At 49.1% G+C, this 14,778-nt stretch overlaps 1 protein-coding gene across 6 annotated transcripts in view; it reads right to left on the bottom strand.

Annotated features, from left to right (window-relative positions):
* ST7 (suppression of tumorigenicity 7) overlaps positions 1-14,778 on the bottom strand; it is a 596,792-nt gene that overhangs the window by 192,103 nt on the left and 389,911 nt on the right. For all 6 annotated transcript variants that reach the window (XM_069627934.1, XM_069627935.1, XM_069627938.1 and 3 more), the window contains one exon: positions 729-801. In XM_069627934.1, coding sequence (XP_069484035.1) covers positions 729-801 — 73 coding nt within the window. The remainder of the gene's footprint in view (positions 1-728; positions 802-14,778) is intronic.

The raw sequence follows: 14,778 nt of genomic DNA, 5'->3' as shown, positions 1-14,778 counted from the left end.
TGCCCCCCCTGCCCCCACACACCCCGTGGAGCATAATGCCCCCCCCCACTCCACACCCCGTGGCTCTAGAAGAATTAGGACTTTTGTACACAAACCAGTTTGGATAAGCTCTAGAAAACAAGATGGAAGAGTGTATCACACAACTGAGGGTGCTGAACACAAAACTCCGAGAAGGAGAGTGAGCAGAGGTGCGTGGGCTACAAACATTTCCAGGCTATGCATAATTCCAGGGGGTGCACATCCTTCCTACCAGGTTATGCAAGCGTGCACATTTCTACCGTGGCTAAAGAACCGGTTCCTCGTCAAAGTAGCAATGGTAGGCCATTATATTACTCTGCATGTCATATGCTTGTGCCTTGCAGTGCTCAAAGAAAACAAACAACATTATCTTAAAAAGAAGCCGACACAGAGGCAAACCTAGCAGGAAGTTAAGGAAACACAGTGATGTTGTAGACGCCAGTCTTGAGGTGAAATATGTGTAACTTTTTTGCCAAGGTACACTATTTGGTAAGTAAATATACATTTGCCTAGACACAAATCATTTTGCAAACCACAAAACCAAAACTCCCCAGCTGCTTTGCAGAAGCAATGATAACAAGGCCCGCCCTGCAGGTGTGGTGCAATTCCTGTGGAGCAGATTAGCCAGCAATGCTCCCAGGTGGGAGAGGGGGGGGGCGTGGGGGGCGAGCAGTGGCCGGGACACAACACAGGAATAATGAAAGACTTACTTGTCTGAGACCGCCCTTGCTTTAAGCAGCGCAGCTGTGTAGCATATCGTTGCCGACTTTGGTAAGCTGATGTCTGTTGAAAAAGAAAGCAGAAAAGTATGGGAACCTTTGCCAGTTTACACAAAAAGCACAAGAGTCTGATAATGAATCGTTCTTATGTGTACTGAGATTTGTCGGTTCATAACTCAGATCAGAAAGAGTTATTCTGGGCCCATGTCCCACACAGTTAGCAGAACTAAGCCAAAGGATTCGAACCCTGTTGTTCAGGCAGACGATGCCTATATAAAGTGCATTATCACCGTGGACCATCCATGTTGCATTGTTGACAGCGTGGAAAGGACATGCGTTAATCTCAGCTGAACAGCCACCTCAGCACATGCGTCTTCCATATTGTGTGGGGTCTGGGGTTGGTTTTTGTGGTTCCTCACAATTGCATGGGGTGTGTCTGGAGGCTTATTGGGCTGATGCTTTGTACAGCCCAGCAACACTGTGCCCATCATGGGAGGCAAGTGAGGCAAGACTGCATTATGCTATGCTATGGTGGGTATGCAGGAAGTATATCATGGGATACACGTTGCCTAGTATGGCACTGAAACACTGGTGACAGGGTACAATCGTGTAAGCATTTCCTGGTTCTCTTCAGGCTCATCTATCAGGTGCAGGCCATTAGCAACCATTACAGCACAGCCCCCCCCTCCTTCAGTAGCTCACGAGGAATAACGCGCATGCGCCAGATTCTAATGATGCACTGTTATTTACATGTGTCTTTGCTGCATACACCTGAGAACATGCAGATGGGTTGGTGTCCTTATGCATTACCATTAATAGATATTTGTTAAGTCTGAACAATGTGGAGCTTTTTTTTTACTCTGGATGCTGCCTGAGGTGCAGTGAGTGGTGCAGGCAAAAGGTGACGCATGCCTAGCACGAATACAATCGCTTTTCAAACAGGAAGCCACCTTTATGCTTTTGAGATTTCCCAGAACGCCACACAGAAAACAGCTTAAAATACATGTTTTTTCAAATTAAATTCCATATTTTGTATTTAAAAACTTGAAATGTGTCCTGTGTATCGCACATATTTATACAAGTGCATTTATTTGTATTTCGTCCGCCGCCTGTTCCAATGGACCCCACTGCCACGGCGTCTCTTTCTTAGTGAGCGCCCATAGCGGCTCTGATCTGGACGCCAGGTTTTTGATAAACCGGCCACAGTAGGTGACCATCCCCAAGAAGCTTCTCACTTCAGACAAATTTTCGGGTGGTTTCGCTTCCTTGATGTCCTTTACCTTCCTGGGGTCTGGAGACACTCCCCCCTCCTTGAATATGAATCCAAAGAACTCTATGCTCGTCCTCAGGAACTCCATGTAGCTCTGCCATGTTGTCATCAATAGTGGGTGTGAGATGACGTTCCCTCCTGATCGCCTTGTTGGGAAGCCTCATGTCCACACAGATTCTTACCGAATCAGGTTTCTTAGGTTTCCTGCCAACTACAATTGGAGACACGCAGGGCATCGGGCCTACCACCTCCTCTATGATGTCTAGGTTCACCAGGTTGTCCAGTTCTTTGTCCACCAATTCCCTCAGATGGAATGGCACCCTGCGGTGTTTGAGGGCAATTGGCGGAACCGACTCATCGGTGTGAAGTCACACTGGATCCCCCGCCATGCGGCCAATCCCTTGGAACAGGCCTACATACTTTTCCAGCAGCGTTTGTATATCTTCCACAAACACAGAGTATGCGAAGCTCACCAGTCCGAGGGCTTCGGCCGCCGCACAGCTCAGTAGGGTGTTCATACTGACTGGGGTGACATAAAAGCGTGCTTGAATCTTGGAGCTTCCATGCCCTACCCGAGCCACAAATGCACCATCTAGGGGAATAGGATGTGATCCCCAAAAGTGAAAATGCGAGCCATCGGAGTTGATAGTCTGGGGGGTCAGGTTATGGCATCATAATGCTGACGGGCCATGACATTGACTGAGGCCCCCGTGTCCACCAGCACCGATACCGGAGAGTCATTGACTTCTATGATGCACCTTGGCTGTCTTTGGCCTTTAGACTGGAAGGCGTCAATGCTTGATACAAAGAAGATATTCTCCTCTTCCTCCTCCTCCTCATCGGGTTGAGCACCTTCTTATCCTTGTTCCTCTTGGGCCACATTTGGAGGGCGAGACTGTCTGAAAAACCCAAATCGCACTGGGCCTCTCGGTACCAACACCGGCAGGGACGCTCTGCACGCCCTTGCGAAATGGTCCATCATGCCACACCGTCCACATGGCCTCCATGCAGCTGGGCATTCACTGGGGTGGGGCAGGTCATAGCCGCACTTGAGGCATGCTTCACCTGGTTTCCCGCCCCTGTCGCAGAAATTGCCAGCCGATCTCCGGGCACCCCTGCCACCATGACCCACAGCACAAACTTCTTCCTACTTGGCTGCGTGGGACCCCGCCTCCAACCTAGTCGCACGTACCTCAGAGACCTCCTGGCAGCGGCCCAGCTCCAGGATGCGAGGCAGGGTGATCACAGGTTCTCTCAGCACCCGTCTCCTCAACTTGCCTGAGGAGCACCCTTGGATGAGCTGATTTCCGATCATGTCATCAGCGTTGTCCCATGCGCAGGCCACAGAGAGTCTCCTGAGACGACCATGGAAGGTGTTGAGGGTCCCGTCCTCTTTTTGTTTGATGGAGAGCATCACAAACCTCTCATAGTCCGCATTAGCCAGTGGAAGAAAATAATTGTGCAGGGCAGTCTTTGCGGGGGCATATGAGTTGTCCGTGGTTTGAAGAGAGTCAAAGATCTCGTGTACCGCCAGGCCAGCGGCATACAGTAACTTGGCCAGCTTGCTGTCATCGCTGGTTTCCATCCATCTTTGCTCGAAAGTACATGTCGATTCGATCAACCCATCGCCTCCACCTAGGCCCCAGGCCCGAAAGGGGTTCCAGGCACGTCAAACTCAGCTATGGGTGGGAGCACCGCTGGGGCCCTCATCTGGGCCATTGCTGGAGGTGGGGGTGGTGTTAGTCCTTGCTGTTGTGGGATGGCCTGTGCCCCGTCAAGATCTGCGGGGGCACTCATGGGTCAGAGCGCACAGGAACCCCTTTGTCATGCACAGGGGCCGCAACTCACCCAGCTTAGTTCTTCTTCACCCAGCCAGCTTGATCTTCCACACCAGGATCATAGGCCTCCAGGCCTCCTTGATCTCCAAAACACCCCACCAGTCGTTCTTCAGTGTCCACAAACACTCACCAGCAGACAGCAGTAGTAGTGGTCCAGTGGCCAGTCACAAAGATTGTCCAGCATTTGAGGAGTGTCCAATAATTGAGCCAGTGAGGCCTAGGGTAAGAGTTCTAGGATAGCTAGTCTCCCCCCCAATGCCTTCACTTCACTCGGTAAAATACACCAGAAAATTGCAAAATTCTGAAAAATTCAGGCATGTCCATGTGGGGATAGCAGTCCGCTATCCAAGCGTCCAAAAATTGTGCCTGGATGGCACTCACAGGCCCCACCGGAGCTCTGTGAAATGTTTGTATTGGGGAGACAAAATGGCCACCGCTCTGTGGGCTCCCCCTAGACGTAGAACGAGAGATCTTTCCCTTGTTCGGTGAAAAAATTTCAATATTAATATCACCGCCGGGTCCGGGCATGTCCTTGTTGCCACTGTTGTGGGGGAATCCCTGGCCCCCCCACTGTGCTGTTCCGTGAGCCCCGGGCCTCCCTCCACTCCAAGAACTCACACGGAGGCGATGTGCACAGCTCGGGCTCCCCGGTCGCAATACCGTGGCCGGGAACGCTCCCTTTATTTTTCAATGGCACGCATTTTCAATGCAACGTCACACCGCCACGTGCTATTACCTTAAGGGGACAGCACCACACTCAGCACGGAAGGAGAAGTGACGGATGCCCTGAAGAGCGAGCTGGCACGTGGGGCAGAGAGGATGTCATTTCCGGATCCTTCAGGACCCCAAGTAAAGCACTGTAGGCCAGAGGCAGGGTCAATATCCTGTTCTCAGTCTGGAGCACAAAGACATGCCTAGGCGGAAGCACACGACAGCACTGCATGTCTCCTTGATGGCTGGATGGGGGAACAGGCATGAGGAAGTCAAATGGGGCAAACAGGGGGCGTGCTGTGGGAGCCTGGCGGCCGTGAAATCTAACTTCCCATTTGTATCAGTTGAAATAATTGGCAGCAGTGGCAATGATGAACTAGGAGGAGGAGCCATGAAGGGTGCAAGCATGACGAGTGTTGGGGGCGGGGGCTTGAGAGGAAACTGAAGCAGGCTCCCAGGACAGGGTGCTTGCAACTATTGTGATGCCAATCAAAGATGCAGCAATCAGGCTGAGGGCATGCCCCAGCCCACACAGGGGGCGCTAGAGAGGCAGCCAGCATAGCATGCCACCCCTCTGGCCCCCTGCATCCGGCTTTCCTCCCATCTCCCGAGGGGCGGTGGATGGGGCGTGACCCCAGTGGCCCCCTGTAACGGCACATACAGAGGCCCGGGCTGCAGGAGTTCATCCTCTTTTCAGCCCGGGCACCAGCAGCCACCCACCATCCCAACCGTAGGTGCAGGAATTTGGTTTGAGAAGGAATGGGTTCTATGCATTAACAACTGTAAGATAAGAAATGTCTCATGTGGGTACACAAGGATCTGGGCGACAGGGCACTTGGCGGCAATAGCCTTTTTTCCACACTGGACGGGGCCGGAGACCCCACACCAAGGGCTTCATGGTGCGCACCGGCCTTAAAGGATGGGCGAAATTGGAAGGACCAGGGAAGGACTGTTGCAAGCCCATTGCTTTTGCCGTTGCATTGTTTGGGGCACTACAAGTGAGCCAACGAGTCGCAACAGGTAAAAAGGAGAAGTCGGGCAGGTCCCTTAGTACTAGTTATGTGACTTTCACAAAGATGGTCGTGGGAATATGATCAAGAAGGTCCAAAACTGATCGGGAGGTGGATAGACTTGTACCGGGCTTCGGACCAGGAGAGTCGCCCTACTGGCTTCTTTCTCGCTACAAGGCGGCCTGGTCACTGGGGGGATACTTGCTAGTGCATGAGGATGGTTCTCCATTAACTCTGATTCAGTTTCGGAAGGTGTTGGCATCAGCACTAAGTAAGGTGGGATGCTACGGGGGTGGTTGGTCATTGCACAGGTTCAGAATAGGGGCGGCCACCACAGGATTCCAGTAAGCAATGCCCCAAGTTGCGATAAAGAAGGTGGGAAGATGGGAATCTGAGCGGTACAAGATATATATCAGACTATAGGGGCTGGATGCCACCGCGCCAGCCAAAAAAGTAGGTGCCTCAAAGGGGCACTGAAGGAAAGAGGGATCAGCCTGGGGTGAGTTAAAACAAAAAGGGTTATGGGAGGATGCAATATCATGAGTGTGCAGTCACTTTTGTTAAGTGTCCAACATTAAGTGGATAGGTAATGGATGTCTTTTACACCAGGAGGCCGCACTGTATGGGTCATTGGCCACGCCATCACACGAGCAGAGGGGAGAGTGTGTGTCGTTGGCCACACAGAGGGGGCAGTTTAGGACTTAAGAACATCGAGGTGGTCTGGCTGGGCATGCAATAGCAACCAGTGCTCCCCTGCGTGTGCAGTCAGCTGGAGAGGTTGGGAGCACCAAGGGTTTTCATTGTACACCTCAGGGGGAATGACCTTGCAGACCGGGGTAGAGGTGGGTTGCTAAAGGATATGCAGGAGGGCATCAAGATGTTGGGCAGAATGCTCCCGAAGACTGAAATTGTTTGGTCAGAGGTAGTGCCAAGGAGCGTTTGGCGAGGTGCAGGATTCAATGGCGCCATGGAAAAATCGAGGAAAAGAGTAAACAAAAACACAGAGAGGTTTATGCACCAGGAAGGTCTGGGTTTTACCAGGCACCAGTTTTTGTGCGATAAGGATCCAGTGCATTTTGCCAAGGAGGGGGTTCACCTGTCTGACAAAGCTACCGATCCTTTTCTTATAGGTTTGTTTCGGAGCAATGACAAAAGGCAGGATGCACATAGACAGAGATGATGAGTATTGCAGTCAGCAGCGAGAAATGTAGGATGAAGAAATAGGTGGGGGCATTGTGGGTCGCATGGGGGCCATACCCCAAAGTGTGGCGGAGTTACAGTGGTGATCCTAGCGAAGGAGGTATTCTGCCGTGCTATACCCGCGGCTGCATGAGCCAGAATGGGTTGCTACGGGCACTGACATTACTAAGGACAGCGGGGACTACTTAACAACTGAATGCCGTGGCCAGTGTTACACTCCATAGAGAGTGACTGAACTGGCAGTCGGATAACGGAAACAGGAATAGCAAGGGCCACCCGGGAAAGTATTTGTAGGCCAGTCATACCAGGCAGGGATCGCCCCACTAAAGTGATCATGTCTTTCCAATGAAAAACTGGGGTATGTCTGAGTTATTTGGGAGAAACAATGTGATACAATATGATATATTTCAATATTTAGGGGCTTCTGTAAGGGTTAGCCCCGCTATGCAGCAGTCTTGACATTATGACGGCACAAAGGTGTGGGTGTAAAAGAGGCTGCAGACGAGTCACATAGAATTTTGGAGAAGGCAGCAGCGGAGGAATAAAGATGGTCGGAGTGAGATGAGAACAGTTGTAAGGATTGAGGTGAAAGGAAATGGTAGGAGTGATGAGAGGAGTTGAAGGAGTAAGAAGAAAGAGGTGGCATGTGTGATGAAAACAAAGGTGGAGGGAGCGAGGAGTTGAAAAAAAGGAGTTGCAAGAAGTCAGGTCTGGCAAGAGCTGGCCAAAGCAAGAAGAAGAGAGGCGGTAGGAATTATTCGCACAAAGAAGATTGGGGAAAAAAAGATGGTCAAAAAATAATTAGACCACCACATGGGTTGGGAGGAATAGCCACGAGGAGAGAAGAAAGTAAATTGAGGAAGGAGGAAAGAGCAGCATGTAGGATGTTGGGAGGTACATGAAAGAGGAAGGAGGAAGAGAGGGGAAGAAGAAGAGAACATCCCATAGGAGTTGGGGAGACACACCAAAGAGGAAGGAAACTTCAAGAGAAGGAAGTGGGAGGTCAAATCTGGGGAGCATTGACGTAGAGGGAAGGGGAAGGAAAGGTGTAGTTAAATCCAAAGTCTGACGCAGGGAGATCTAGGAGGGAGGAGCATGTGGCGCAGCATCCAGGTGTACAGGAGGAGGTGCAGGTTCCATTGGGGATGATATCATGGCAGACCATCAAGGAGAAGACAGGTTTTGTCAGAACCATAAGTCAGGGAAGTGTTGAGAATTTGAATACCAAGCTAATAGACAAAGTAGCCTTAACAATCACCTGAGAGGAACTTGCGCTGAGGTTTTGCTAGTCATGGTTTTACCTCAGCCTTCCCTGTCAAGCGGTCTCAGCATACGGGTGTGCACATACCCCGAGTCCTATATACAGAACACAAGAAACATGCAATCGGAACCAACTGCATCGAAGTGAGAAGCAGAAGATAAGAGCTTACTACGTGAGGAAACAAGAGAAGTCCTAGGACACACAAAAAATGTAGGACTATGAACTGATCACCCTATCCCAGTAGGAAACTAGGACAAGGTTTTTAAACCTTAAAAACTGTAGCAAAAGTCATCCTGTTTTTCCTTCTGATGTTTTACACTGGCAATTGTTTGAGTTGGTCCAAACCTCATAAATACCCCCAACACATCCTTGTTTAATCACACATTTTCCATGTATGACTTAAGTGGAAACTACTAATCTTTGTGGCAACACATAATGTATCAATTAGTCCCACCACAGAGACGTGCTGACCATGCAAGGGAAAGTTTGGACTTTTTTTGCCCTGAGACTTGAACCCTGATCTAACCTCATGCAATTTGATTTAATACCATATTATCCTTGGTCTATGGCAATCGACCAATGTTTGCAATGTAAGGGGTTTGAATTTTATCCATTAGTCAAAAAGCACAGTTGCTTGTTTAACATAACATTAATGTTGAATAAGAGGCCATTAAAGTCCCAACCAGCAGATCAGAGACAGGGATCAATAGACCAGCCAGACCAAAAATCCCTGACAAGATTTTATCAGGGAACAATTAACATAGAATGGTTAGAATAACAAACAGGACGGGTCTGCACCAACTACAAACGTCTGAATGATTCAAGATTATTCTCCGAAGCCTGGATAGTGCCTCGCAACAACCTAATGAAAAAACGTTTCAGGGAAAATAAGTGTTTAAACCAGAACCTTTGCCAGTTCCTCAGTGAATTTGAGGTTAGGATCTCCGATCAAATAAAAAAAAAGACAGTGAGCTATACTCTTTGGATTAAAAGAGGGCCTACAACATTCTTCGCTGCCTACTTGGGCTTCAGATTTTCCTGCACCCTTCTTCATTATGTCTCTTGGTTCAAGGGTTTTGTGTTCCCTTCTCAATGCCCCCAGCTTAGCCATCCAATGTCTGAAGAGGTGCTGGTGTCTCCAAGGAGAGTGGAGTAAAGCTGGAGTCTCTGCTCTACAGGAAGCCAGAATCGATTGGGGTTGACTTTCTAGTGACTTAAGGAGGCTCCTCCTCCCTCAAGCCTCTTGGATGTTTTGAGAAGCTGACCTCCCAGTTAGGTAAAACCATGGAGGAGGTTTTCTGATACTCCTTAGAGGAAGAGTTCCACGGCCCAGGATTTCCCTTCCTCTCAAAGTCCTGGTCTTGTGTCCCTTTCTTAACCTTTCTCATCATAATGTAAGCTTCCTACTGTGTTTTCTTTCCTCATTCCAACACCTACCAAAGCCAACCTAGCCTTCTCGAACCTTCCTGTTTAATCGTTCTATGTGCATCTTTCTAATCGCCTCTTGATGTTTACCATCCTCCTCCTCAAACTATGCTACCTCTTCTGGGTGTGCCCTCAGCTCATCCTTACTCTCTCCAACCTTCGACTTCTGCTTTGGTGTCAGGATTCCATCACGTGTTCTCACTCGTGCCAACTCAAGACATAAACGTGCTCTATACGGAAGGAGAGCCACGTTTCAAACAACATATTGCTTTCCGAGGGGCTCACATCCACAGTGGCAGGTATACCTCAAGTAATACAGGAGTCCCAGTACGAGCTGCCTGGAGACTGCCATGGCAACGGTGATGTCCCCTGCAGTGTCGTCAGTACCCGCCTCCTGTGCGAAGGGACGTCGGGCAGAGTCACATGACCAAGCGCTCTTGAGCTCTGCCCGTTCATTAAAACGGGGCCTCTGAATTTTGTATCGGTGGCTCCTTACTACGTTTATGTGCTTTGTCTATCTTGTGTACCGACCTTCTTTTGCTGCTACGGACCTCGCCTTGCCTTGCCCTTTGCTTCTACTGGATTGATTGATAAACGATTCGGCTTCAGGTTACACGGATTTCCCTCAGCTTTGACCTCGCAAATGCGGTCTGCTCCTTCTCATCTCAGACCACTTCCCGGATTCCTTTAATGCCCAACATTCTGTACTTCTGACTTCTGCCTACGTTATCAACCCGTACTGCCTCACGGACTGCTTGTCTCTTCTGCATTTGACTAGGAACTCTTGTATTGTTCACAGACTCTTGTTGCTTTTGTACACGGACTAGAGTCTGCCTAAATGGGTACTTGACTTTGTATGCATCCTCGTGTCATCGGGTATAGTTGTTCTAGACTTTGTTTCCCATATTTTCCACGGATCAAGACAACGTGTTAAGAGGATTCTGTCCTTCACCTAAGAACACATACAGGAATATTATACGGTAAGCCCGTCTGTCCTTGTCCAAACAATGTGTGCATTTAAGTCTGCCTTGCTCAGACAATATGTGTGTTTAGCCACTGCCCGTAAAAATATCTGCTGTGTGTCTCATTACAAATACTTACGTCAGTGACATTGACACACTGTATACTCAATACCCTGACGTGCTGTTAACATCCATTGTACAGTGATTAGCATACCAGGTCAGTTAAATCTGTTCTGTGTGAGGCTAGCAGTGTTATTCTTGCCAGCTGTTTTGTGACTCCTCGTTGTGTTTCCTTGCAGCCTGCATTGTCTCGTGGCGCATCCTGCCTTTCAATTAATAGACCCCTCTGTGTGTAGTCATATCATTTAGAGAGGTACATTAGTAAGAAGAACTCTTCTCCTACACTATGGGTCAAGACCCTCGACATCAGTAACGACAGGAGAGTTCTGACATTTAGTCCTTCCAATCACCTCCTATGTCCTCCACCAATCTACTATTTTCTATTACCAATCTCTTCCTGATGTTCTCTCATATTCTACTGACTTTACACAATGTCCTCTCACTATCACTAACCTCCTTCTGACTTTTCACAACGTCGTCCTCCTATCACCAACCTCCTCTTGGCTTTTCCCAACCTCTTCCTCACTATCACCAACCTCCTCCTGACTTTTCCCACACTCACCATTACCAACTTCTCCCTGACTTTTCCCAACCTCATGCCATTATCACCAACCATCTGCTTAAGCATCACTACCTCCTGCTTAAGGACCTCACCTCTGGTCCCACAGAATCTCCTTCTCCCCTCCAATCTCCCTCCTATATGTACTCCCTGTTCTCTATACTCAGCTCTAAACTCCTTTCTTTGGCTACGTCACCATGCTCTCACACTGCCAGATGGAGGATTCAGGGCTTTTATAGCCTTGTGCCCCCCTCCAGCCCCCGCTTCCAGGAAAGAACTGTGGGGCATTAATGTGGGGTGGGCATTCAGAGTCGCAACAAATACCTCCCCATAACACTGGCTGTTTTGTGGAGTTATTTGTTGCAACTCTTAATATTAACCAAGCTAGTAACTGTGTTTTATTTTTGGGGCTTCGGATCTCACCAGTGGAAGCTTCCAGCTCCTGTTTAATATGATAAGTGACCCTGCATATCTTAATTCCACCGCTATAGTTTTGCCCAGAAGGCAGGGCTTGCTTATTCCTGAGGGGCAGGACTGTTGGTGCTGAGTGGATGGAAATTCTGGGTGCACTCCAGTGGTCCTAGTGTTTTCCCTTAAAGGGCTATTGTCTGGAATAAAGCTGCCCTTACTACTATCCCCTGCCAAGTAATAGGGTATAAGGGGGGGGTGGGGATGGGGCGGCCAGGGGATCAACACAAGCTCATTAACCTCTGCCTATGGAAGACACCTAGCTTCCTTGCTCTAAAAAGTTCCTAACTTGAGGGCTCTTGGTATGCAGCCCGTAAACCCCCCAATGTCTCTGCTAAGGTTTCAAACATTGCCTCCTTTTGGGTTCCTGGAGGGGGTGTAGATTTGGAGAACAATTAATTCTTAACTAAAATATTTTCTTTGACTAGCAATTGGAAATAAATTTGTGAAACACTCGCTCATTGTAGATACTGCCAAAAGCGATGGAATCAACAGAGGACTCGAGACCAAGTAAGTGTGGTACAACTCTATTTTCTTTGCACAGAACATGGGAGTTCCACCAAGGCAAACAGCAGGAGTCTGCAACCTTTGGCTCGCCATATGTTTTATACCACATCTCCCATCATCATTACATAGCACAGATTATGGTGGGTGATCATGGGAGCCATAGTCCAAGACATCTGGAGAGCACAAGGCTGCAGGCCCCTGCCCTACAGTATTTAACAAGGAGTAGCTAGAACACAAATAGAGGTACACCTAAATAGATTGGGCTGGGAGGATAGCTCAAGGGCAACAAGTTTGTCTTGGAAGCAAGACAATGCAGAGCGTCACAGGTTCGAAATCTGGCCCCATGCTTCATGGCTGGTCTCCGGCATGAAGCGCGATATTAAAGCTCAATATAAAAATAAACTATATTACAGAGGTTCAATGGAAAAAACAAATCATGTGGACGATGCAAAAGGCTTCCGATATGACAGTGGTTCTGTTTTCAGATTCCCATGACAATAGAACAGTTTTTTTTGGCAAATGTGAATTAAAACTGAACACAACACACACTTGTGGAGATGCTTGATGGATGTGACTGAGTTATTACAGTAACTTTCTCTATATACATGGACTGTCTTGTCTTACTGTACTGCCTTTAAGAACTCCATTGTTTTAGCCATTGGCCTCTTTGTGGAAATTCTATGACACAGAGAACATAGATCTCTTTGGGATACATTCTGCAAATTCCTGATGTGCTAAATCAAACATAAAGCCATGTGTAAAAGGTTTACGCTTGGTTTTACATCTGATTTATCAATTCTGGGGATAAACTGGTGTGGTTGTATGGAGCGAAATGTATTTTCCTGGCACCCCAACGGCATAGGATTTTGATGGTGGCGGAGAAACACTAGATTCCTATGGAATCTGCCAGCTCTTACGTGCTTTATGAAAACAAGTAACAAGTCCTATGGAAAACAGGTGAATGACCCCATTAACTTTTTCGTGGATTGATGGAACAGTCCTTGCATATATGCTCTTTTGATGTTGCACAGATTAATGAATAGGCACATCAAGAGTCTTCTTCCCTCTCCACCGGCCCAGCAAAGAAGCCCAGTGTGGTCCTGCTCCCTGATAATCAGCACACTCCAGCCTAGTGCCTGTCCCTGTCCTGTTGACCAGCATATTAAGGTCAGGCAGGTACAGGACCGGGCCTTCGGCATCACATGAATACTCAGGTATCCAATCACAGGCGTCTCAGTAATGGACTCCTTAGGAAAAGGCAGATCCATTGTGACCCTGTTCAGGCGAGGGTCTTGCACCCTCTCCAGTCAGGTGCCTGTACTGTTGACCAGCATATTAAGGTCAGGCAGGTACAGGACCGGGCCTTCGGCATCACATGAATACCTCATATAGCCCTACCCCATGTATCCCATCACAGGCGTCTCAGTAATGGACTCCTTAAAAAAAGGCAGATCCTTTGTGGCCCTGTTCGGGCGAGGGTCTTGCACCCTCTCCAGTCAGGTGCCTGTACTGTTGACCAGCATATTAAGGTCAGGCAGGTACAGGACCAGGCCTTCGGCATCACATGAATACCTCATATAGCCCTACCCCAGGTATCCCATCACAGGCGTCTCAGTAATGGACTCCTTCGGAAAAGGCAGATCTATTGTGACCCTGTTCGGGCGAGGGTCTTGTGCCCTCTCCAGTCAGGTGCCTGTACTGTTGACCAGCATATTAAGGTCAGGCAGGTACAGGACCGGGCTTTCGGCATCACATGAATACCTCATATAGCCCTACCCCAGGTATTCCATCACAGGCGTCTCAGTAATGGACTCCTTAGAAAAAGGCAGATCCTTTGTGGCCCTGTTCGGGCGAGGGTCTTGCGCCCTCTCCAGTCAGGTGCCTGTACTGTTGACCAGAATATTAAGGTCAGGCAGGTACAGGACCGGGCCTTCGGCATCACATGAATACTCAGGTATCCCATCACAGGCGTCTCAGTAATGGACTCCTTCGGAAAAGGCAGATCCATTGTGACCCTGTTCGGGCGAGGGTCTTGCGCCCTCTCCAGTCAGGTGCCTGTACTGTTGACCCGCATATTAAGGTCAGGCAGGTACAGGACCGGGCCTTCGGCATCACATGAATACCTCATATAGCCCTACCCCAGGTATTCCATCACAGGCATCTCAGTAATGGACTCCTTAGGAAAAGGCAGATCCTTTGTGGCCCTGTTCAGGCGAGGGTCTTGCACCCTCTCCAGTCAGGTGCCTGTACTGTTGACCCGCATATTAAGGTCAGGCAGGTATAGGACCGGGCCTTCGGCATCACATGAATACCTCATATAGCCCTACCCCAGGTATCCCATCACAGGCGTCTCAGTAATGGACTCCTTCGGAAAAGGCAGATCCATTGTGACCCTGTTCGGGCGAGGGTCTTGCGCCCTCTCCAGTCAGGTGCCTGTACTGTTGACCAGCATATTAAGGTCAGGCAGGTACAGGACCGGGCCTTCGGCATCACATGAATACCTCATGTAGCCCTACCCCAGGTATCCCATCACAGGCGTCTCAGTAATGGACTCCTTAGAAAAAGGCAGATCCTTTGTGGCCCTGTTCGGGCGAGGGTCTTGCGCCCTCTCCAGTCAGGTGCCTGTACTGTTGACCCGCATATTAAGGTCAGGCAGGTACAGGACCGGGCCTTCGGCATCACATGAATACTCAGGTATCCCATCACAGGC

The sequence above is a fragment of the Ambystoma mexicanum genome, chromosome 12 (genome assembly GCF_040938575.1).
Source record: "Ambystoma mexicanum isolate Mex_15411 chromosome 12, UKY_AmexF1_1, whole genome shotgun sequence".
NCBI lineage: Eukaryota > Metazoa > Chordata > Amphibia > Caudata > Ambystomatidae > Ambystoma > Ambystoma mexicanum.
This window is presented reverse-complemented; position numbering and strand designations above follow the sequence as displayed.